We start from the raw sequence: 25,539 nt of genomic DNA, 5'->3' as shown, positions 1-25,539 counted from the left end.
TCAATGTTAAACTTCATTTGCCACCTCGAAGCCCATCTGCTCAACCTTTCCAAATCCTGTTGCAGCAGCATAGTGTCAGTAGTGTCCTTGACAACCCTGCCAACCTTTGTATCGTCTGCAAACTTGGACATTAAGCCTGATATACCATCATCAATATCATTTATAAATACAGAAAACAATAAAGGCCCCAATACTGAACCCTGAGGGACTCCACTAATAACATTAGTCCACGATGAGCAGTGTCCATTGATTACCACTCTCTGTCTTCTCCCCCTCAACCACCCCTTTATCCATAGCAGCAACTTGCCTCCAATGCCACACTGCTCCAATTTGTGCAGCAGTCTTCCATGTGCAACAGTATCAAAAGCCTTTCTAAGATCCAAGTATATAATATCAAAGTTATTCCCTGCATCCAGTTCTTTTGTGACTGCATCATAGTATCCAATCAAATTGGTCAGGCAAGACTTCCCTTTAACAAAACCATGCTGTGTCCTAGCTATAACTGAAGTCTTGTCTAGATGATCCTGCAGTGCTTCTTTCACCAGTGCCTCCATTAATTTTCCGGGAACAGAAGTTAAACTCACAGGTCTATAATTACTTGTGTCAGCCTTTGATCCCCCTTTGTGAATTGGGGTCACATTTGCACATCTCCAGTCAATGGGTACCTCCCCTGAGTCCAAGGAAGCTCTCATGTGAGAGCTTCCTCTTGATGTGCCCCATCAAGCTTGAGAGCTTGATGGGGCACATCAAGCTCTCAAGAGAGCTTGATGTGCCCCTCAGTTTAGATCATTCGAGGGCATCCACCCTGTGCTTCAACCTCTCATACAGGCCCATAACAACACTGAGTTGTTGCCTGATTTCGTTACACTCCTTGCATTGGCACACACAAAGACATCCCCCATGGCAATATCATGTCCCGTACCCAATTGCTCCACAAACATCATGCAAGCAGTGCATTTTAAAAGGCTGTGATTGAGAGGGAAACTGCCCCCCCCTCAGTTCTCCCCTGAACCACAGCCCTCCCATTAGCTTGAGCCTTTTGCTATGCTGCTCTGGTCTCAGTCATGATTTCGATTTAATTTAAATAAAATCTCAATTTCAGTACAAAATTATAACCCTAAACTTGTATCCCAACACAGTTATAATGTTATATATATTTTTCAATATCGAGTATTATCTACGAGTTCTGTTTATATAACTTCCATATCAAGTTATGTATTAATTGATTATGTTACGTTTGTAATCTAAGTCGTTATATTTATTTAGTTAAAAGTACAATTTAATTGACAACGAAGTTTAACAAAATTAATAGATTTTACTGATTAATTGACAATTTTATATTATATACTGTACTATACTAAGCTTACGCTACCTAGTTCTGGATATATAACGTTGTGTCGTATAACAATGGCAGCAAGTTACAAACGGTAAATCTACGGACATTTAACTATTAATTAACTTCCAAATCTCTCTGTCTCAATTCAAAATAAACTGATGTTCCTGACTAGGTCTATAAGCTGCTTATAGAAAATAATTTGATGTAACAATTGGTCAATAAAGTGCCTAAATGTGGCTAAAAAAACTTCTCGTTCAGCGGAGCTGCAACTTGTAACACGGGGATTTGATATCCTTACTGATACTTTTATGCAATTACAAGGCCGAGTAAAGAATATATACACCAGATTAATCAGAAAATCAAAAAATAATTCTATACTACTAAATTTAAATCAAGAGTTTTAGAAAAACAATAATTTCAAATCAATAAATAAGAAAATCCACTTAGCGGCTTTGAACACTTCTGACTCCCACTAGCCTCCAAAGTCTTATAATGGGGGGATTTTAATTTCCCAGATATTGACTGGAATTTGTGGGTTGGTCGCTCACACACTAGCCAGGCTTTGGTGGATTTATTGGATGATTGTTTTCTACATCAGCCTGTTCGGGAGGCAACTAGAGGGAGTAATACTCTTGATCTGATAATCGGTAGTCATTCTTCATGCATTAAGAACCTGCAGATAAAGGAACCACTAGGTGGTAGTGATCACAGTGTGCTAAAGTGGGATTTACTCAAAGAGGTAACTACCATTAGGGGTAAAGGGAAGGGTTTTTGCTTTCGTAAAGGTGACTACGGTGGTCTCGGACAGTATTTAAATTCTATACGGTGGGACCAACTGATGATGTTACCAATGGGAAATTCAAAATGGGAAGCATTCAAAGAATTTATCTTGGAAGCTACTAGGCAGTACATACCAACTAAGAAATATTGTTCAAGGTTTAGATCTAAATGGATGTCAGATGAACTAATGAGAGACATATGGCAGAGAAGAAAAATGCATGGGATGTATTAAATCAATGGGTGACATGGAAGCCTATGATAGATATAAGCTGGTCTGTATCCAAGTCACAAAGGAGATTAGGCAGCCAAAGGCAGATTATGAGAAATCTTTGCCAAAGGAGCAAAGAGCTCTTTACCTATGTAAACTCTAGAAGGAAAGGGATGAATCAGATTGGTCCACTGGATATTGATGGTTCAACTGTTGATGATCCTGCTCAGGTGGCTAACAAACTAAATGAGTATTTTGCATCTACATTCACCCATGAGGAGTTATTCAGGGAGGGGAATGCCAGAGGTGAGTTAAACTCTGGCAGTGATCTAGATGATTTTGTAATAACTGAGAGGAAAGTGGAAGATAAACATAAAAAAGGCACCCGGGGTGGATGGGATCTATCCAGTTATATTAAAGGAGGCAGCAAAGGAAGTAAGCAATCCTTTAGCTATAATTATGAGAGCTTCTTTGGACACTCAGGAGAGGTACCCATGGACTAGAAATGTGGAAATGTGACCCCAATTCACAAAGGAGGATCAAAGGACGACACAAGTAATAATAGTCCACTTAGTTTAACTTCTGTTCAAGGAAAATTAATGGAGTCACTGGTTAAAGAAGCACTGCAGCATCATCTAGACAAGACTTCAGTTATAGCTCGGACACAGCATGGTTTTGTTAAGGGAAAGTCCTGCCTGAACAATTTGATTGGATTCTTAGAAAGGCTTTTGATACTGTTGCACATGGAAGACTGCTGAACCAATTGGAGCAGTGTGGCATTGAAATTAAATTGCTGCTATGGATAAAGGGATGGTTGAGTGGGAGAAGACAGATAATGGTAATCAATGGACACTGCTCATCATGGATTAATGTTATTAGTGGAGTTCCTCAGGGTTCAGTTTTGGGTCTATTGTTGTTTTCTGTATTTATAAATGATAATTGATGATGGAATATCAAGCTTAATGTCCAAATTTGCAGACGATATGAAGGTTGACACAGTTGTTAAGGACACTAATGACAGTATGCTGCTGAAACAGGATCCTGAAAAGTTGAGCAGATGGGCTGAGAGGTGGCAAATGAAGTTTAACATTGACAAATGTAAAGTACTACATATGGAAAGCAGTAACCCCAGAGTAACATAATAACTCTGTGGAACTACATTGACAGTGGTAGAGAACGGAAAAGGACCTAGTGGTAATTGTGCAGGCAGATATGAAGTTTTCTGAGCAGTGCAGATGGTCTGCAAGAATAGCTCATGGTGTCTTGTCAATGATATACAGGAATTTTTCTAGCAGGGATAACAAGGAGATTATCCCTTTGTATAAGGCAAGGATCGGGTCACACTTTGAGTACTGTATACAGGTCTGGAGGCCTCATTTTAAGAAGGATGTAGAGCTGTTGGAACAAGTACAGAGAAGGGCAACAAGATTAGTGAATGGAACAAAGGGTTGCTCTTACGAAGAAAGGCTTAAGTTTTGCAAATTACAGTGTCTGGAGATTGGGCACCTGCGAGGTGATCTGATTGACGTGTATAAAGCCTTGAATGGTTTGAGCATGCTCAATGCTGATGGGATTCTTCCTCTTGCTCAGAATAATCACCTGAGAGGGCATAAATTCAAATTGAGGAAAGGAAAGCCATGTGTAGAATAGATGTGCGGAAATTTGCCTTTAGCCAGCAGGTAGTTGGTTGGTGGAACAGACTTCCATCCCTTGTTGTGGAAGTTGATAGCCTAAATAAATTTAAGGCTCAGCTGGACAGGTATTTCGAACGAACAGAGGGGTGAAATGGGAGTGGTTTTTTTTTTTTTTTTTTTTTTTGGCTGATGCTGCATAAGCTTGCTTTCTTGCATCATATGACTCTACTAATTCTAATCTCTTTCTGCTTTTTAAACAAGGACATAGTGAGACATGTTTGCTAGCTCCACAAAGTTATCTGGGTAGTGTATTCACTATATTCCAAATGTAGTGAATACTTTACCTATACTCATGCTTAAAAATTGTCAGAAATAATTGGACAGCCTGAAAAGGAAAGCAACCATTATTTCCTGCTTGATTTACTTTTCTGATTTTTAAACAATGGCATAGGAGAGCTATATCTCCTATCCCTGGAAGGTTGTCTGGATGACATATTCACTATATTCAGAGTACCTAATATGTGTCCTGAATTCCTTTCCGTTATGATGAAGAACACATATTAGGTACTCTGAATATAGTGAATATGTCATCCAGACAACCTTCCAGGGATAGGAGATATAGTTGTCCTATGTCATTGTTTAATGTATGAGAGCAGTAATAGTACAAAATATGTTTATATCTTGGACTATTCCCGATCACTTTGGTAAAAGTTGAAATTTCAGGCTTTTACATCCTACATTTATATATGTTTATATACAAAATGGGCGTTTCAAAAAAGTGCATGGAACAATTATATGGGCATATTTTACAACTGTAAACAAGAAAAAAGCTGCTATAAAAATAGAATTCTACAGAAAATGCCATTCCTGAAAGCCCTACTGGTAAAAAAAAAAAAAAAAAAAAAAAATTCAACAGGAGCACACCAAACATTAAAGAACAAGGCATGTTGATAATTGACAATCACATGCAAATTTTTTTTTTGGACCCAGGTCTGAATGTTTTGAGAGTTGAGAATTCCATTTCTTGTAAAATATGATTTATCTGTAACCAGAATATGGCTAAGAAATTGAAGATCGTGTACATTATAAAATGAGTCATTGGAAAAAGTTTTTGCATTTATTTATGTCTTGTAGCAACAAATCTTGTACAGGTGTACTGTGAAATGGATACAATTGCTGTAATGTCCTCCAATGCTTTCAGATGAAAGATTTACACAACATGACAACTTTCTGGTACTTGTGGTAAGAGATACTTATGTGGTACAAAGTATCTGCTCTTCGGCCATTGCAGTTCTTAGAATCTCTCTCTCTCTCTACCAACATCAAATAGGCATGTTAAAACCATTATTCTCATAATGGTTTCAACATGCCTATTTCTCACCATAGCTGCAAAAATTTTAAAATTTGATACTTGAGTTGAAATTTTTTGGCCTATAACAGCAGATCTATAATTCTTATGAACCTGATAAATTAAAATCATATCAGTTAACCTTGGAGGTAAGCAGATTTTAACAATCTCCCAAAACTTAGCTAACAGACATATTCACACTGCTAATAAGTGCTGTGCCACACTGGGTAGTCACAATTGAATAATTATTATGATTAAGTAGTAGAACAACACCATTCATATTGGTTTTGGTACAAATGTCTTGCACTGTTTAATGCATTTTACATGATCGTGTAATTTATGATAAATGTTTATTATATCTTGGAAATTGTGTGCAAATAGGCCTCCATAGCCGAGTGGTCAGGAGTGTGAGTACAATAGCACACACTCTTTGCGTAGATCGGGGTTCAACCCCCTGACTGCTAAATATGGTTGATCTGCCAACCCCGCACTGGACCAGTGTGGCAGATTATGGCCCATTCTCTCCACATGAATTGTTGAGGAGGCTTCTATCCTGCAGTGGGTTGATAATGGCTGCAGTTTACTCTTCTTTTTTTTTTATCTTGGATATAAAAATTTTTGAGACATGTTTATACAGACTTTTTTCTTATTTTTAGCTGTAAAATATGTTTCTGCATTTGTTTCATGCAATTTAGAAACACCCCCTAGGTCTATCTCACTTATTTTTAGATTTAGACTATCTGTCATCTGGATGATTTTGTCATATTTGGGCTGAAATGTTTGAATTTGATGTTGAAATTGGACTAAGTATTACCATTTACATTTTATGACATCTAAACTTAAATTTTGTTTAATCAGATTTTGTTTAATCAGATGCTTTTTTCTTATTGGAAAAGTTGTTTCTCTGTCCTTGGTTTAGTCTACAAACATCGCTGGTACTTCTTAAATGAATGTAAACATTTTATTTGAAGACAAGACAAAGAAATGCAATTGCATATCATGGTTACTTTTTGATAGGTATGTTTAGCTGTGCCAAACAGTTAGCTGTACAGGGGTGGTTATGTGTTGTCATCTCCTCTTAAATATAATAACAAAACATTCAAAAGAATTAATTTAGCAAAAAAATTCTGGTGTGGAGTGCAGCAATTTTATAGATGTTTAAGAGGAAAAAATCATATGTCCACATTATTATTTCTATAAATGAAAGGTAACAATGTAACTAAAACCAGTGGCTGATTCAAATAATTTTAATATAACAAAATAGCAGATACACACCACAAATAATTTACAGCATTCTACATTGTTTATACAAGAGACTAGGCAGTATAGTTATGAAAGTAATGTGCCTCCCTCAACTACAATACAAGCTTGTAACCTGCAAATTGAATTAGAACAAACCTCTTTAGAATAACGCTCTTCATTTCAGCATGTACATTATGTATTCTCCTTTTGAGATTGTCTCTGAATTGTCAGAGACACTTTTTGTGCACTGTGCTTTAACAAACCCCAAAAGAAAAAGTCTAAAGGGGTGAGATCGGGGGACCATGGCCAAGACAAATTGTCCCTATATCCTGCACTTACCCACTGTTGTACTACTATAATTTTGTGTGGTGGGGCACCATCATGCTGGATCCAAAGATGATGTCAGGTTTTAATGTTTACAAAACTTTTTAACCAGTCAAATCCATAATATTTCATCTGTCAAGTGTGCCATTAAGAAATTGGGGTTGACAACTTCATCTCCCCAGATGCCACAGAACACTGACAGATCATTTCACCCGATGGTTAGTATTGGTGTATCAACACAAATTTTGACTGATAGGAGCCCTGTAGCAGGAAATGTGCCCACTGGTGAAGGTGCCTCATCACTCTACAGGAACCTGAAATTTTCTTCTACCTTAGTTAAAAGAAAATTACATAACTCCAAGCATTTTGTGTCATTGCCTTCAAGCAAACCTTGTAAAAACAAATGACAGGGAGGCAATTTGTTCCTTTGAAGGATCCTCCAAATCTGCATGCATTTAATTAATCTTATGCAGAAAAAGCTTCCTGGAAATTACTAGTTGAATATTACAGGAAGAAAACCACATTGTCTTGAAGATTTCCAAATTCTGTACAGATTTGTATTTTATTTATTTATTTATTTTTTTTTTATGCATCGTACTTCCAGTAAGAAAAGAGTGATTCACAACATGCATAATTGATATGTGATACGTGCAGCCTCTGAGGATGTCTCTTGGAAAATAATCGTGCTGATGCTCTGGCATTTCAGCTGCATTTGCCGTGTAGTAATACCATCTCACATAAGTTATTTTTGAAAAATGTGAATAAACACAAAGAAGTTGTACTTCTATTGAACTGCATTCTTCAGTCAGTTTATGTGGCTCGGCCCACACTGTGAGATGTAAATTTCATGCTTCCACTGTGGTCCAGTGTATATTCTGTCAATTGAAAGGTTAGTTCATATCCATATTTGCATAAAATTCTGTATTGGAAGTTATTTGTCATTCCCAATGGACTAACAAAAATATGAAAATTCATGGGATATTGAAATTGACAACCCCCACATTTAAATCAAACAGTTGTCCTTTTGTTTCATACTGTGGTTTAAATTTGCTTTCATACTGTGGTTTGCTTTTGAAACTAAAACATTTAAATTATTACTTTATATGACATCTTTCTTATAAAGAGTGTAGCATGTTGTAAATTATTTGTTGGTGTGTACTTCTGTTTTGTCATAGGATTAAAATTATTTGAATCTACCATCGTTGTTATTGTGCATTTAATTTTTTTTTTTTTTCTCTCCTTAAACTTCTATTGCATGAAATTGCTGCTTTCAACCCCAGAATTTATTATTATTATTATTTTTTTTTTATAAATAATCCTTTTGAATATTATTTGTTTTGTCATTATTTGCAAGGGGAGATGTGACATATGACACCCTTATGCATCTAGCTGTTCAACATATCTAAATGTGTGTATTGAAAAGCGAATATCACAACAACCATTACATTTATGTTTTTTCCTTCAAATAAAATGGTTTATGTTCATTTCAGAAGTGTACTAAATGATGTTTTTAGACTAAACCAAGAACAGGGAACAACTTTCTCATCGAGAAAAAACAGTTGATTAGGCAAAATTTAAATCTGGAAATTTCAAATTGGTCAAAGAAGGTCAAGCACCCACAGCATTTGCTTGCTATGTTGGTTTATTAAAACTCCACTGGTGTTGGATAAATAAAATCATAATAAATAAAGATATACAGCATATTTCCTTGTTAATTGGTCACGCTATTCATAAAATTAAATTAAATTATTTAGAATAAATAATATAATTTGCTTTTTTTTGCTTTCTTTTGTATCCTCAGCTTCAACTCATTCAAGGACTCCATTTGAAGCTGCAGCTCATCACAATAGTTTTCTCAGCCCAAATGCTGCACATTTAGGTAATTTTTTGTGTATTCCTGGGATAATTACCTTTCATTAATTATTTGTCTTTTATACTTGAAAACTTACTGTTTTTATAAAAACCAACTGAAGTAATTTTAGAATTCCTTCATATAGATTTTACTTGTAAAATCATTAAAAAAAAAAAAAAGTTTGCTTTTTATACACTGCTTCTGTTTTAATAATAGTGAATGTGAAAATTTAAAGCTATTTTCATATTACAAAGGTATAGGTAGTATTGTGAATTGGATTAATTTTATAGAAACTTAATTTAATGAGCATGATTTTATTTATTCACTTACAACAATAAAACAAATTTTACCAAAATTTACACAGTAATCTATATATATAAAATGCTTAAGTATGCTGCCAGCACCCGTTCACACAGTTCACCTCACATGACCACCATATACCGGGCATTCTTTATTAATTTTTGTACTAACATTTTTCGACTGAATAAAGGTAACCAATGCCTGAAAGCTATCAATGTATGTTTAATTTAACTGTTTATGTTATCTGTCTTCAATTTTAATAAACCGCTGTAAGTTTTAAGAAGTGTAAAAATGGCTGAACAGTGTGTAAGAACTTTGAGAAAATGTAGAAGAAATGCTAATGAAACATTAGGGGAGAGATCTAATAGACTAAGAGACTGAAACAAGACTCTACGACTAGGAAGACAGACAGAAAACAATGAAGAAAGAGAAGCAAGATTAGAAATGAGAAGACGGGTGAAATGCCATAGGACTAATCAAATAGAAGTACCAGATGTGAATAATCAACAATTTGTAATTAATGTGGAAGAGCATGACATAGGAAATGTGTTACAACTGTGAGTATTGCAATGCAAAATATTGGGGATACAAGTTAAACACATCGAATTTTTTTTTTTGTCCCCACCTTTTTCCCATTTTTATATATGAGGTCAACGTTTTTAATGTTTTGGCATGAATTTTTTTTTTTTTTACAGCCGGATGCCCTTCCTGACACCAACCGTCACCCTTTACCCAGGCTGGGGATATGCGATGGTCATTCCCTGACCTTCCACACCTCCGTATTTGGTGGTCATGGGCTCGAACCCTGGTCTAATCAAGAAGCACATGCTGCGCACTGCTGCTCCTGCCCACCTGGCTACAGAGGCACCCAGATTAAACAAATCGAATAAATGTACTAAATGCTGAGATGATGGAAAGGTTTTATTTGACCCACTGTCTGAGACACCTGTTCTATTACGAGAGCTGCTTATAGGGAATACACACGAAGCAAATAACTACAGAGAACATATACGAGAGTACAACTCAGCAATGGCATTCACATCAATGGACACAGAGATTAAATCACTGCCTGAAAATGGTCCATACTGTTTTAGAATACATGGCCTCACCACTATATCCAAATGAGGCAAATAAGCCTGGATATGGATAACTTTATATTTTCGATTCTGCTGAAGCAACAATAAAACTGCTTGAAAACAATCAAACAAAGGGGATATGGCCGAAGTAATGCAACAACTGGACGAGTGCTGCAACAAATAAACAAATTCATCAAATAACACAGGATAATCCAACAATGAATGTGTGCATGGCATTTATAGAAGACACGGACTTAGATAAGAGACGTAATGCACCTACATCCAAAATGGAGGTTGCTGCAATATGTTTTGGAGAAGACAGGGAACCACCTGCAAATAGAGACATATGCATATATCCCATAAGTTACTGCTGTAAAATTGTAACACCGCTAAACAAGAATGGTGAAGACTGAAGGATTTAGATTAAACCTTTTGTTATGTTCTTTAGTACAATTTCTTATTTGAAATATAAATTTTTATAAGTCAACAACTTCTGGAATGGTGTTTCGTTGTGATAATATGCCTTGATACCTGTCATTAACCACCCTGCTGACTCTCATGTCATCTGCCAACTTAAAAAAAATAAGACTGATATGCCTTCATCAATATTGTTAATAAATTAGCATTAGCATATAATGCAAGTAAGTAAGCTTATACAGCATCAGCCAAAAAAAAAAAAAAAAAAACCACACTTCCCATTCACTCCAAACGTTTGTCCAGTTCTTCCTTGAATTTATATAAGCTATCAACTTCCACAACAACAAATAGAAATTTGTTCCAGCAATCAATGGCGTTGCAATGATAACAACCCAGTTGCAAAGGGTTGTCACTTATTCTCAGCAGATACCATCACCCATAACGGCACCGTTTCAGAGCTTATTGGCTCCTCATCAGTGGGTGGGTAGGTATCCTTGCATTGCAATGATAACAACCCAGTTGTGAAGGGTTGCCATTATTGCAATGCCAGGGTACCTGCCCACCCACTGATGAGGAGCCAATAAGCTCTGAAACAGTGCTGTATGGGTGATGATATCTGCCGAGATATCATCACGGCAGGTGAAGCATTATTTATTCAAGGGAGTGCAATATCATGGCAACTCATTGTGAAGGTATTCACAATATGAGATATACTTAATGATGCCAATTTATAACTACCTATGTAGTTGGCTATGAACAGAAATGATGAAAATTCACTAACTTGTACATTAAACTATTTACGTAACCTGAGGCTTCAGCCCTAAACTAATATCAATGACAATTGAAACAAGAAACGATTTTAAGTAATAATTTAACATAAAATAAAAAACTTAATTTCTGTGACAGTAATGACAATTGTATTTGTTTTTAATTACATTAAAACAAAAAAAATAGCAAAAAGTAATACAAATGGTTGTACATCATCTATCAACATTTTACTTAACTCTGCATAAATAACACATTACTTACAAAACTACTCATGTAAAATCTGGACAGTAAATTAGCCAATCTCAAACTGCTGGTAGTTGTGATGCAAGAAAGCAACCTTATGTAGCATTAGCCAAAATAAAACCCATTTCACATGTCCATTCCCTTTAAAAGTTTGTCCAGTTCCTCTTTGAATTTATTTAAGCTAACAACTTCTACAATGTGACAGATGAAAGTTTGTTCCAACAATCAACTACCCACTGTCTAAAGGCAAATTTCCTCACATCTATTCTGCAACTGTCTTTCCTCAATTTGAATTTATGCTCGTGTCAGGTTCATAATGTGCATGTATACTTGCATGTACACCAATGCTAGCAGCATAGTTAATAAATTTGATGAGCTTGAAGTGCTAGTCAAGACATCAAAGGCAGATATTGTTGGGATATCAGAAACTTGGTGTCAAACAGACATAAGCAGTGCAGAATTGGAATTTGGGGAGTACAATATGTATAGGAAGGACAGACAGGACAGGAAGGGAGGAGGGGTTATGCTGTTAGTTAAGAAACACATAAAATCTAAGGAACTGCATCCAATTGATGTTGGTGGGCAATGCAATGTTGAGTCTGTTTGGTGTGACATAAGCACTGAGAAAGGAAAAATGAGAGTAGGTGTGTGTTATAGGTATAATGAATCTGATGAGTATAATGAGCAGTTGTGCAGAGAAATAGAGTAGGCCAATAAATCAGTGTCTTATAATGGGAGATTTTAATTTCCCAGAGATTGACACTGGAATCTGTGGGTTATTATTGTTAGCTATATAGTGCAAGGAAGCCTGAGGCTTATGCTGCACCAGCCAAAAAAAATTCCTGAGTTACCCAGAGAGAGAGAGTGAGTGAGTGAGTGAGTGAGTCAAAAGTAGAAGGAAATCACCAAGAAGAGAAGAATGATGATATCCAGCTCAGGACCCTGGATGTGTCAAACCCATACTCACCAGATGTGAGCACCTGGGGTTGGTCACTCACATACTAGCAAGGCTTTTGTGGATTTATTGGAAGACTGTTTTTTGTAGAAGCATGTTTGGGAGGCAACTAGAGGGAGTAAATACTCTTGATCTGATTATCAGTGATCCTTCATGCATTAAGAATCTGCAGATAAAGGAACCACTGGGTGGCAGTGTGCTTAAGTGAGATTTACTCAAAGAAGAAACTACCATCAGGGGTAAAGGGAAAGGTTTTTGCTTTTGTAAAGGTGATTACAGTGGTTTGAGACAGTATTTAAATTCTATACAGTGGGACCAATTGATGAGGCCCCGGGTGGCAAGCGTTTTTCAAGGCCAAGCGACATTACTGTGACTTAGAGTGCTCTTGATAAGTAAATAACGTTATTTTTAAGTTCCTGTCTTTCTCTCAACAGTTTCATACTTGAAAACTACAAGTCAGAATGCAGAAAGGAAACTCACCTTTCTTTTCCTTTTTCATATATTTTTAGTAGCACTAACCAACTAATACTTTAACTGCTTGGCTTCCTAGTGGCACTGCTCCTGCCTCCCTGTGGCAGGGCCGGAAATCTTGACAGAAAAGTCCTCCAGCCGTGGGCCAAAAGGAGCAAACATGGCAAGCACAGACAATGTTTCTGCTACTCAAACTAGCAGAAAACTAGACCAAATGGATTCATGTACAGCTAAGAGACAAAGAACAGAGGATCTCCCTCTAGTTGCACCACTGTTTCTAGTTATTCATTCTAAGAATGAACAACCGATTGGACGTTTGTCACCTTTCAGAATCCAAAAAACTCTTGAAAGCATAGCTAGTTCCCCTAAAACAGTCAGAAGACTAAAATCAGGGGATCTGCTAGTAGAGATGACAAACCAAAAACAAGCTGAGTATCTAATAAAAGCGAAAACGTTTGGAGATATTCCAATAACCGTTACTCCCCATTACACCCTGAATACCTCGAGAGGAGTAATTACTGAATGGGACCTCCTCAACGTCCCTGAAAATGAAATTAAAGAAAAGCTGAAAGATCAAGGAGTTATTCAAGTAAAAAGAATAACAATTAAAAGAGATGGAGAAATTATCCCAACGAGGAATATAATTCTGATCTTCGACACTCCAAAAACTGTAAAAGCTGGATATCTAAACTGCCCACCGAGACTCTACATTCCAAATCCTGTCCGATGTTTTAAGTGTCAGAAGTGCGGACACTCTCAAGCAGTATGCAGAAGTTTCATTATCTGTGCAAAATGCGGGTCACGAGAACATACCAAACAAAACTGTACAGCAAAAAATTCAGTATGTCCCAAATGCAGAGGAGAACATAATGCCTACTCGAAAGAATGTGAAGAGTGGAAGAGAGAAAAGAGAATACAGAAATATAAAGTGGAAAACAATGTAACATATCAAGTAGCTAAAAGAACAATACAGCTACAACGAACAAATAGACCATCTTATGCACAAGTAACAGAAGCTTATAAAACGATAGAAACACCGACAGATGTAACGGTCCCACCAAAAAAGTCTATAATCAGATTGGGCATGCTCACTGCTTATTGACCCAAAGCCAAAACAAAAAGCAGAACAGCAATTACGATACCACCAACTAGAGAAACCAGCAAATCCACAAAACACGATGGGACCACTGAAGTAAATGGGAATAAAATGGACAACATGGAAGTAGAAGAAAAGAATCAGACGGAAGAAACAATACTAGAAATTTTTGCAGAGGAAGAAGAGATGGATACTGGAAGCCATACTTCCCTAAAAAAGGAAGACAAAAAACAGAGAACCCTAAGCCAACAACCTCCTGATGCTGCATAAGCTCATACATTTGCTTTCTTGCATCACATGCCACTACTACTACTACTACTACTACATTTTTACATTGGAACTGTAGAGGATTCCTCAGCAATTTTGAAGATATCCATGATATCCTATCGCAGTACAATCCGATTAGTCTAGGTTTGCAAGAAACATATCTTAAACCTCATAATAAAATAATACTAAAACATTATAATATATACAGAAAGCACAGGATTACCAACAGTACAACACATGGAGTAGCAGCAATCTTAGTAAACTCCAGTATACGTACCCAACAGGTTCCCTTGCAGACTAATCTAGAGGTCATAGCAATTGCAGCAAACTATCATATAACAATCGCCTCCATGTACCTGCCACCAAACTAAGATATAAGCTATACAGATCTAAAAGACCTGGTAGTCCAACTACCACCTCCTTTATTAATTATGGGAGATATGATGATGTTGTTGTTATTTGGATTTTTGGAGCATTAGCAACTAAGGCCATATTGCTCCGGTGCGGTGGTCATTCCCTGACCTTTCCGCATGCTCCGTATTTGGTGGTGACGGGCTCGAACCCCGGTCTAATCAAGAAGCGTGTGCTACACACTGCTACTCCTTCCCAACTGGCTATGGAGGCGCCGGGAGATATGAATAGCCATCATCCTCTATGGGGAAATGAAAACATAGATAAAAGAGGTCAAATTATAGAAAAACTACTGGATAAGCTCAAACTTATACTCTTAAATGATGGGACACCAACGTGTATATGTCTATTCACAGGAACTAGTACAGCAATAGATCTTTCTATATGCACTCCATCATTATACCCTCTACTGGAGTGGGCAGTTCACAATGATCCATTAGGTAGCAATCATTTTCCAGTAAAGATTACTTCAAACAAACCGACCCCTTGTCAACCGGAACGAACTCCAAAGTGGAGATTAGATAAAATGAATTGGGCAAGATATAAGCAGCTGGCCATATTAGAAGAACAACAAATACAACAGGTTTCAATTGACTCTGCAGTGAAATATGTAACTGATAAACTCTTCCATGCAGCAGAACAAACAATACCAAAAACCTCTTCAAAGTTTACCCTACATTCAAAGCCGTGGTGGAACGATGAATGTACTTTAGCAAAACGAGAGAAAAACAAGGCATGGATTAATTTCTGAAGATGCCCTACCACAATTAACCTGATACATTTCAAAAAAAGCAAGGGCAAATGTTAGACGCATTACTAAGATCAGGATAAAAGAATCTTGGATTCGTTTTGCATCTACAATTACTAGAAAAACAGACAGAAGGAAGGTTTGGGACAAAATAAACAACAAATACCAAAGCATTTCTCCTCCTTTTATAAAATGGAATGGAAAAGATATATCAAAGCCTGAAGACATAGCCAATGCTCTTGGTAGAACATTTGAAAAAATATCAAGCAGTAGCTCCTATGAACCAGCTTTCCAAAAACATAAAGCAAATAAAGAAGCATATAAATTAAATTTCTCCAGTAAAAGTAGAGAAGCCTATAACCAACCTTTCACTCTCAGAGAACTTCATAAAATCATTTCAGAGACGAGGCAAAGTGCAGCGAGTCCAGATGAAATAATATACATGATGGTTCAACAATTTGATGAGAAATCATTGATATCGTTACTCTTGTTGTATAACAGGATATACCTAGAAAATTCCTTTCCAAATCAGTGGCATCATTCAATATTCTTAGCCTTTCCAAAACCAAATAAAGATCCCACAAATCCAAACCACTATCACCCAATAGCCTTGGAAAAATACTTGAAAAAAATGGCAAATGCCCAATTAATGTGGTTTTTAGAAACCCATAACTTACTAAACACAGCCCAATGTGGTTTCAGAAAGAACAGGTGCACTCTAGACTTAATGATAAAAGTAGAAAACAACATAAGAAATGCCTTCATGAGAAAGCAACATCTAGTAATGATATTTTTTGATATAGAAAAGGCATACGACACAGCATGACAATATGGAATACTTAAAGACGTTTATAACTTTGGAATGAGAGGACATCTCCCAATATATATCCATAATTTTTTGCAATGACGAACTTCTCAAGTTAGGATATTAACCACACTATCACAGGTTTTTATACAAGAAGAAAACCACAGGGATCAGTACTCAGTGCTACCCTTTTTGCTATAAAAATTAACTCCATAGCTGAACAAATACCAAGTACCATAAATACAGCACTTTATGTTGATGATTTCAGCATTTCTTGTCACTCGCAAAACATGCGAACAATAGAGCACCAACTGCAAACAACAATCAATAAAGTAATAGCATGGACCCAAAACAAATGGCTTTTGACTCTCTAAACAAAAGACAGTTGGAATACACTTTTGTCTGAAAAGAAACTTACACCCAGACCCAGAACTAAAGCTTGGAGAACAACTAGAAGAAGAAGAAGAAGAAATCTTTATTGTATACAAAATGCATATGCCGTACACAATACCCTTCACGGCTAGAAGCCAGGGGTTTACAGCAAAGGTTAACACAAGGTAAAAGTCTAATATAAAGGTTACAAAGGCTAATATAAAGGTTACAAAGGCTAATACACTGCAATAAACAAGGAACGTAAATACACAACAGCATGTTATCATGCTAATTTATCCTCCAGGGAGCAGTCCTCTTACAGTGTTGGAGTCATCTGAGCAGGCGCAGAAAGTTGGAGCAATGTAGTGAGGGATCCATGGGAATGATGGACAGGTCCTTGGGAGCAGGTTCTAATGCCCTGTGACATGGTCCTGAGAAGGAAGTCGATGGAGTAAGTTCTGCCTGTATTTTTTATCCACTGCGAACTTGTAGAGGTCGCCATCCAAGGAGTATACGTACTGCAGCATTTGCACGGGTATGAAGCGATCGGATAACTTTAACCGGTTTGGGGTGGCCTGGAGGACTGGATTGGCCCGAAGGCTTGGGACCGGGATCCTCCAACCGCAGTTGGCCCAGAAGTCTGGGTGCGAAATAATGCCAACCATCATTTTTACAGAAAAGACGAGCCTTCTCTCATGGATAATGGCAGGAAGACGTCTGATGTTTAGAGATGCTGCCATCTGGGTGGTCCTTCGTGCAGAGGGAAGTCGGAATTTCCATATGGCCCACTTCAATAGCCAAAATTCGCCCGCAAAAATCCGTCTTAGATGCGTTGCGGCAGTTGAGGTCCAGACTTATGCTCCATAAAGAATGACCGGATAGACACACGTCTTAATATACCTGCACCCAACGGCCTGGTCATGGACATGCATAAGTTGTTGCTTAAGCATCCACCGGAGTCAACAGAATTTTTTTTGCAGGTGGTCTATGTGTGGTATAAAGGAGAGCTTCTGGTCAAAAATAACGCCCAGGTCGGTGTGTTGCTGCACAGCAGAAATCGCGGACTGAAAGTTATATCTGCAACAATGTGGGGAGCAGACAGGTACACTTTGTTACATCTTTATAGAACCTTGATAAGATCTAGACTCGATTACGGGGCACCAGTATATAGCTCTGCAAGACCTAGCGCTTTAAGATGGTTAGACCCTATACACCATAATGCACTACATATAGCCCTAGGAGCATTTCGTACTTCTCCGGTTCAGTCTTTATGCTGAAGCCTATGAACCTCCACTCCACCTCAGAAGACAAGAACTCCTGCATTATGCAGCTAAAATAAAGTGTATTCCAAATCATCCTGTTTACAAAACATTATATGCACCAATATTGCTTCTACAGGGATGGGATACACTTAAATAGAAAGGGTGCAAGAATATTTGCTGATGCTATCGAGGCAGTGTTAGGTGGGTCGGAAAACTGCTAGCTTGGGGGGAGACAAAGACCAATAGATTGACAGTAGCCACTGGCAGAGGTGAAAGAGATTCTTGCACTGCTTCTATTAGAATGAGCAGAAGACTGAAAAACAAGATGCATGGTATTTCAGAGACTGCTGGGAGCCATTGCGGTACAAATAAACACATGGGTTGTGTTAGGGTAGCTAAGAATAGAAACAGGTGCATGTATACTTGCGTGTACACCAATGCTAGAAGTTTAGTAAATAAATTTGATGAATTTGAGGTATTGCTCAAAACATCAAATGCAGATATTGTTGGGATATCAGAGACGTGGTGTCACACAGATATAAGGGATGCAGAACTGGAATTTGGGGAGTACAACGTCTACAGAAAGGATAGACAGGATAGGAAGGGGGGAGGGGTTATGCTATTAGTTAAGAAACACATAAAAACCAAGGAAGTGAAGCCAGTCGACATCGCTGGACAGTGCAGTGTTGAGTCAGTTTGGTGTGACATAAGCATTGGGAGATCAAAATTGAGAGTAGGAGTGTGCTATAGGCCTAATGACTCTGATGAGTATAATAAGGAACTGTACAGGGAAATAGAGTGGGCTAGTAAATCAGAGAGTCTTATAATGGGAGATTTTAATTTCCCAGATATTGACTGGAATTTGGGGGCTGGTTACTCACACACTAGCAGGGCTTTTGTGGATTTATTGGATGATTGTTTTCTACATCAGCATGTTCAGGAGGCAACTAGAGGGAGTAATACTCTTGATTTGATTATCAGCAGTGATTCTTCATGCATTAAGAATCTGCAGATAAATGAACCACTAGGCGGTAGTGATCACAGTGTGCTGAAGTGGGATTTACTGAAAGAGGTAACTACCATTAGGGGTAAAGGGAAGGGTTATTGCTTCCGTAAAGGCGACTACGATGGACTGAGACAGTATTTAAATTCTATACAGTGGGACCAACTGATGATGTTACCAACAGCAAATTCAAAATGGGAAGCATTCAAAGAACGTATCTTGGAAGCTACTAGGCTTTACATACCAACTAAGAAATATTGTTCAAGGTTTAGGCCAAAATGGATGTCAGATGAACTAATGAGGCATATGGCAGAGAAGAAAAATGCATGGGATACTTACAAATTAACACATGACACAGAAGCCTATGATAGATACAAGTTGATATGCAACCAAGTTACAAAGGAGGTTAGGCAGGCGAAGGCAGATTACGAGAAATCCTTGGCAAGGGATGCAAAGAAAAACAGCAAAGAGTTCTTTACTTATGTAAACTCTAGAAGGAAGGGGATGAATCAGATTGGTCCACTTGATATTGATGGGTCAACTGTTGATGATCCTGCTCAGGTAGCTAACAAACTAAATGAATATTTTGCATCGACATTCACACATGAGGAGTTATTCAGCAAGGGGAATGCCAGAGGTGTATTCAACTCTAGCAGTAAGCTACAGAATCTTGAAATAACTGGGAGTAAAGTGGAGGAGAAACTGTTGAAGATAAACACAAGAAAGGCACCCGGGGTGGATGGGATCTATCCAGTTATATTAAAGGAGGCAGCAAGGGAAGTAAGCAAACCCTTAGCCATAATTATGAGAGCTTCCTTGGACTCAGGGGAGGTACCCATAGACTGGAGATGTGCAAATGTGACCCCAATTCACAAAGGAGGATCAAAGGCTGACACAAGTAACTATAGACCTGTGAGCTTAACTTCTGTTCCAGGAAAATTAATGGAGGCACTGGTTAAAGAAGCACTGCAGGATCATTTAGACAAGACTTCAGTTATAGCTCAGACACAGCATGGTTTTGTTAAGGGGAAGTCTTGCCTGACCAACTTGATTGGATACTATGATGCAGTCACAAAAGAACTGGATGCAGGAATAACTTTGATATTATATACTTGGATCTTAGAAAGGCTTTTGATACTGTTGCACATGGAAGACTGCTACACAAATTGGAGCAGTGTGACATTGGAGGCAAATTGCTGCTATGGATAAAGGGGTGGTTGAGTGGGAGAAGACAGAGAGTGGTAATCAATGGACACTGCTCATCGTGGACTAATGTTATTAGTGGAGTCCCTCAGGGCTCAGTGTTGGGTCCATTATTGTTTTCTGTATTTATAAATGATATTGATGATGGTATATCAAGCTTAATGTCGAAGTTTGCAGATGATACAAAGGTTGGCAGGGTTGTCAAGGACACTACTGACACTACACTGCTGCAACAGGATCTGGAAAGGTTGAGCAGATGGGCTGAGAGGTGGCAAATGAAGTTTAACATTGACAAATGTAAAGTACTACACATGGGAAACAGCAACCCCAGAGCAACGTATCAACTCTGTGGTACTACACTGACAGTGGTAGAGAATGAAAGGGACTTGGGGGTGATTGTGCAGGCAGATATGAAGTTCTCTGAGCAGTGCAGACGGGCTGCAAGAGTAGCTCATGGAGTATTGTCAATGATATACAGGAATTTTTCCAGCAGGGATAAGGAGGTGATTATTCCATTGTACAAGGCAATGGTCAGGCCACACCTAGAGTACTGTATACAGGTCTGGAGGCCTCATTTCAAGAAGGATGTAGAGCTGCTGGAACGAGTACAGAGAAGGGCAACAAGATTAGTGAATGGAACAAAGGGGTGCTCTTACGAAGAAAGGCTTAAGTTTTGCAAATTACAGTGTCTGGAGACTAGGCACCAGCGAGGTGATCTGATAGAGGTGTATAAAGCCTTGAATGGTTTAAGCATGCTCAATGCTGATGGGATTCTTCCTCTAGCTCAGAAAAATCACCTGAGAGGGCATAAATTCAAATTGAGGAAAGACAGATGTAGGATAGACGTGCGGAAATTTGCCTTTAGCCAGCGGGTGGTTGGTTGGTGGAACAGACTTCCATCCCTTGTGGTGGAGGTTGATAGCCTAAATAAGTTTAAGGCTCAGCTGGACAGGTATTTTGAATGAACAGAGGGGTGAAGTGGAAGTGGGTTTTTTTTTTTTTTTTTTTTGGCTGATGCTGCATAAGCTTGCTTTCTTGCATCAAATGCCTCTACTAATGCTAATGCTAATATGGGAACATTTGTACAGAGTACTTGAAACAGCAAATAAACCAGCAAACATATGCATCAAGGAGCTACTTCCAATGTGGTCTCTTGATTTCAACAAACTAGCTGCCATACAAAACGTACTAAGACCTCCTTGAGATACAATATTACCATTCTGTGATACCTACTTCCTTAACTGGGGAAGAAATTCCCTACCAGAAAACCGCTTTCAACTGCTACATGTTACCTATCTAGAAAAATATCCACACTATACACAAATATATACCGACGGATCGAAAACTGATACAAAAGTAGGTGCAGCAGCAGTTTTCTGTAATACTACTATAACTTTTTGATGCTTTCTTGCATCAAATGCCTCTACTAATGCTAACTCAAGTTCTCTCAACAGAATGTAGCATCTTTACAGCTGAACTACAGGCAGTGAAGTTAGCAATAGGCTGAATATGGCACCAAAAGTTATCCCATAGTCTGATCTTCACAGACTCCCTCAGTGTAATTCAAACAATACAGTGCGATAGAAAGAATCTCCATCCATCTCTAAGACAAATTCAAGCGGCTCTGGACAAGCTCCTTAAATGAAAACAAAACAATCTTTTGTTGGATTCCTAGACATACAGGAATTAAAGGGAACGAAGAAGCTGACCATGCAGCAAAAACGGCAACAGGCACCCTTTCTTCAACCAAAGTACCATATACAGACTACAGGCATAACATCAAAATGAACAGCAAGGAACAATGGCAAAACGTATGGAGCGTGCAAACTTATATCTCTATCAAAGCAAACTTATAAACTCTATCAAATTAAACCAGATTTAAAGAAGTGGAAGTCCAGTGAAAGAGATATATGAAAAGAAGAAGTAATCCTAGCCAGGTTAAAGATAGGACATACGTATCTTACTCATTCCTATCTACTTAGAGCCGAAAAACCGCCTCAGTGTAATCAGTGCCATGTGCAACAAACAGTTAAACTTTTGTTACTAGACTATCCAGCCTATACAAATGAAAGAAAAACAGTCTTTAAAAATCTGTAACTAAAATTCAAGACGCTCCTACTCTGAAAAACATTTTAAGCAAAGAAAATAATATACAAGAGATTTTCCACTATCTAAAATTAATAGGCTTTTATAATCAGATTTAAGAAGAAAAGAGTCAATGTAAATCGATGTATACAATCAAACTCCCTCTCTCCATTAAATACTTTGTGAATAATTTCTAATCGGACATTTATTTGAACAGCAATTGCAAGAGATCAGAGTAGAAAATGCAAATCTTTGGGAAGTGCATTATGGCCATAGAAGCCAATGCACCAACAGCTAACAAACAACAACCAATTGATTTTGTTACCAACAGCAAATTCAAAATGGGAAGCATTCAAAGAATTAATCTTGGAAGCTATTAGGCTTTTCATACCACTAAGAAATATTGTTCAAGATTTAGGCCTAAATGGATGTCAGATGAATCATTAGACATGTGGCAGAGAAAAAAAATGCTTGGGATACATATAAATTAACAGGTAACACAGAAGCCTATGATAGATATAAACTGGTCTGTAACCAAGTCACAAAAGAGGTTAAGCAGGCAAAGGCAGATTACGAGAAATCTTTGGCAAAAGGATGCAAAGAAAAACAGCAAAGAGTTCTTTACTTATGTAAACTCTAGAAGGAAGGGGATGAATCAGATTGGTCCACTTGATATTGATGGGTCAACTGTTGATGATCCTGCTCAGGTAGCTAACAAACTAAATGAATATTTTGCATCTACATTCACACATGAGGAGTTATTCAGGGAGGGAAATGCCAGAGGTGTATTCAACTCTGGCAGTAAGCTAGATATTATGTAATAACAGAGTAAAGTGGAAGAGAAATTGTTGAAGATAAACATAAGAAAGGCACCTGGGGTGGATGGAATTTATCCAGTTATATTAAAGGAGGTAGCAAAGGAAGTAAGTGAACTGTTAGCCATAATTATGAGAGCTTCCTTGGACTCAGGGGAGGTACCCATGGATTGGAGATGTGCAAATGTGACCCCAATCCACAAGGAGGATTGAGGGGAGACAAGTAGGTCAGTAATTACAGATCCATTTGTTTAACTTCTGTTCAAGGGAAATTAATGGAGGCACTGGTTAAAGAAGCACTGCAGGATCATCTAGACAAGACTTCAGTTATAGCTCTGACACAGCATGGGTTTGTTAAGGGAAAGTCTTGTCTGACCAATTAGATTGGATATTGTGATGTAGTCACAAAGGAACTGGATGCAAAGAATAATTTTTATATCATATATTCGGATCTTGGAAAGGCTTTTGATACTGTTGTATATGGAAGACTGCTGCACAAATTGGAGCAGTGTGGCATTGGAGGTAAACTGCTGCTATGGATAAAGGGATGGTTGAGTGGGAGAAGACAGAGAGTGGTAATCAATACACTGCTCTTCGTGGACTAATGTTATTAGTGGATTCCCCCAGGGTTCTGCCCATTGTTGTTTTCTGTATTCATCAATGATATTGATGGAAGTATATCAGGCTTAATGTCTAACTTTTCAGATGATACAAAGGTCGGCAGGGTTGTTAATGACATTAAGCTGCTGCAACAGGATCTAGAAAAGTTCAGCAGATAGGCTGAGAGGTGGCAACTGAAATTTAATATTGCCAAATGTAAAGTACTATGTATGGGAAGCAGTAACCCCAGAGTAACATATCAACTATGTGGTACTACACTGACAGTGGTAGAGAGTGAAAAGGACCTGGGGGTAATTGTGCAGGCGGATATGAAATTTTCTGAGCAGTGCAGATGGTCTGGAAGACTAGCTCATGGTGTCTTGTCAATGATATACAAGAATTTTTTCTAGCAGGGATAAAGAGATGATTATTCCCTTGTATAAGGCAATAGTCAGGGCACACCTTGAGTACTGTATACAGGTCTGGAGGCCTTATTTTAAGAAGAATGTAGAGCCATTGGAACGAGTACAGAGAAGGGCAACGAGATTAGTGAATGGAAGAAAGGGTTGCTCTTACAAAGCAAGGCTTAAGTTTTGCAAATTACAGTGTCTGGAGACTAGGCACCTGCGAGGTGATCTGATTGAGGTGTATATAGCCTTGAATGGTTTGAGCATGCTCAATGCTGATGGGATTCTTCCTCTTGCTCAGAATAATCACCTGAGAGGGCATAAATTCAAATTGAGGAAAGACATTTGTAGAATAGATGTGTGGAAGTTTGCCTTTAGCCAGCGGATGGTTTATTGCTGGAATGAAATTCCATCTGTCACTGTAGAAGTTGATAGCGTAAACAGATTCAAGGCAGAACTAAACAAACATTTGGAGTGATGGGTGAAATGAGAAGGGTCTGTTTATTCTATTTATTTTATTTTTTTTGACTGATGCTATATAAGCTTGCTTTCTTGCATCATGTGCCCTACTAATGCTAATCTGAGTAAGTGGAAGAATCCCATCAGGATTGAGCAATCAGATCACCTCGCAGGTGCTTAGTCTCCAGATGCTGTAATTTGCAGAACTTAAGCCTTTCTTGGTAAGAGAACCCCCTTTATTCCCCTCACCAATCTTGTTGCCATTTCCTGTACTCGTTCAAGCAACTCTACATCCTTCCTAAATGAGGCATCCAGACCTGTATGCAGTAGTCACGGAGGCCTGACCATTGCCTTATACAATAGGATAATTGCCTCCTTTTCCTACTAGCAAAATTCCTGTATATCATTGGCCATACCCCATGACTTACTCTGACAATCTGTCTACACTGCTCAGAAACGTCATATCTGACTGCACCCTTACTCCCAGGTGTTTTTCATTTTCTACCACTCTAAGTGTAATACCTCACAGTTGGTACTTTTCTCTGGGGTTACTCCTACCTATATGCAGTAGTTTGCATTTGTCAGTGTGAAACTTCAGTTGCCACTTCTCAGCCCATCTGTCCAACTTTTCTAGATCCTTTTGCAGTGGATGGACTTTTCAAGGTAATTATTAGGAAAATCTGTAATTTCACAAATTTTATAGCAAATATAACATATGGCCAATTTTTTTTACAATTAGGAAACTTAAAAAATATGTTAAAATAGTCACTTCATATACAAATAATTGACTTAGATTCAGATAAATTGCATGAAAAACTGGTGATTATCTACATGCAGACCATGCCCTCCTAGTGTAACCCCTGTTGTATACCATTAAATATTACTTTCAAATTCACATAGATAAGATATATTAAATTTTAATTTCTTTTTCTTCTTCCCTTCATTTTTAACGCTTTTCATAATTGCCTCTTCATTTTCTTCCATTTAGTTTTTATCAACTTGAAAAATATTATCTCCAAGCGGTTTAGAAATATGTCAGTTGAATTTGTTCA

General features: G+C 37.9%; 1 protein-coding gene across 1 annotated transcript in view; it reads left to right on the top strand.

The window, feature by feature from the left end:
• LOC150085776 (uncharacterized) overlaps positions 1-25,539 on the top strand; it is a 1,040,408-nt gene that overhangs the window by 982,849 nt on the left and 32,020 nt on the right. The window contains exon 14 of the mRNA XM_090374246.1: positions 8,674-8,751. Within this exon, the coding sequence (XP_090230372.1) occupies positions 8,674-8,751 (78 nt within the window). The remainder of the gene's footprint in view (positions 1-8,673; positions 8,752-25,539) is intronic.

The sequence above is a fragment of the Mastigoproctus giganteus genome, chromosome 5, assembly GCF_048544385.1.
Source record: "Mastigoproctus giganteus isolate SK-2022 chromosome 5, ASM4854438v1, whole genome shotgun sequence".
In the NCBI taxonomy this organism is placed as follows: Eukaryota; Metazoa; Arthropoda; class Arachnida; order Uropygi; family Thelyphonidae; genus Mastigoproctus; species Mastigoproctus giganteus.
This window is presented reverse-complemented; position numbering and strand designations above follow the sequence as displayed.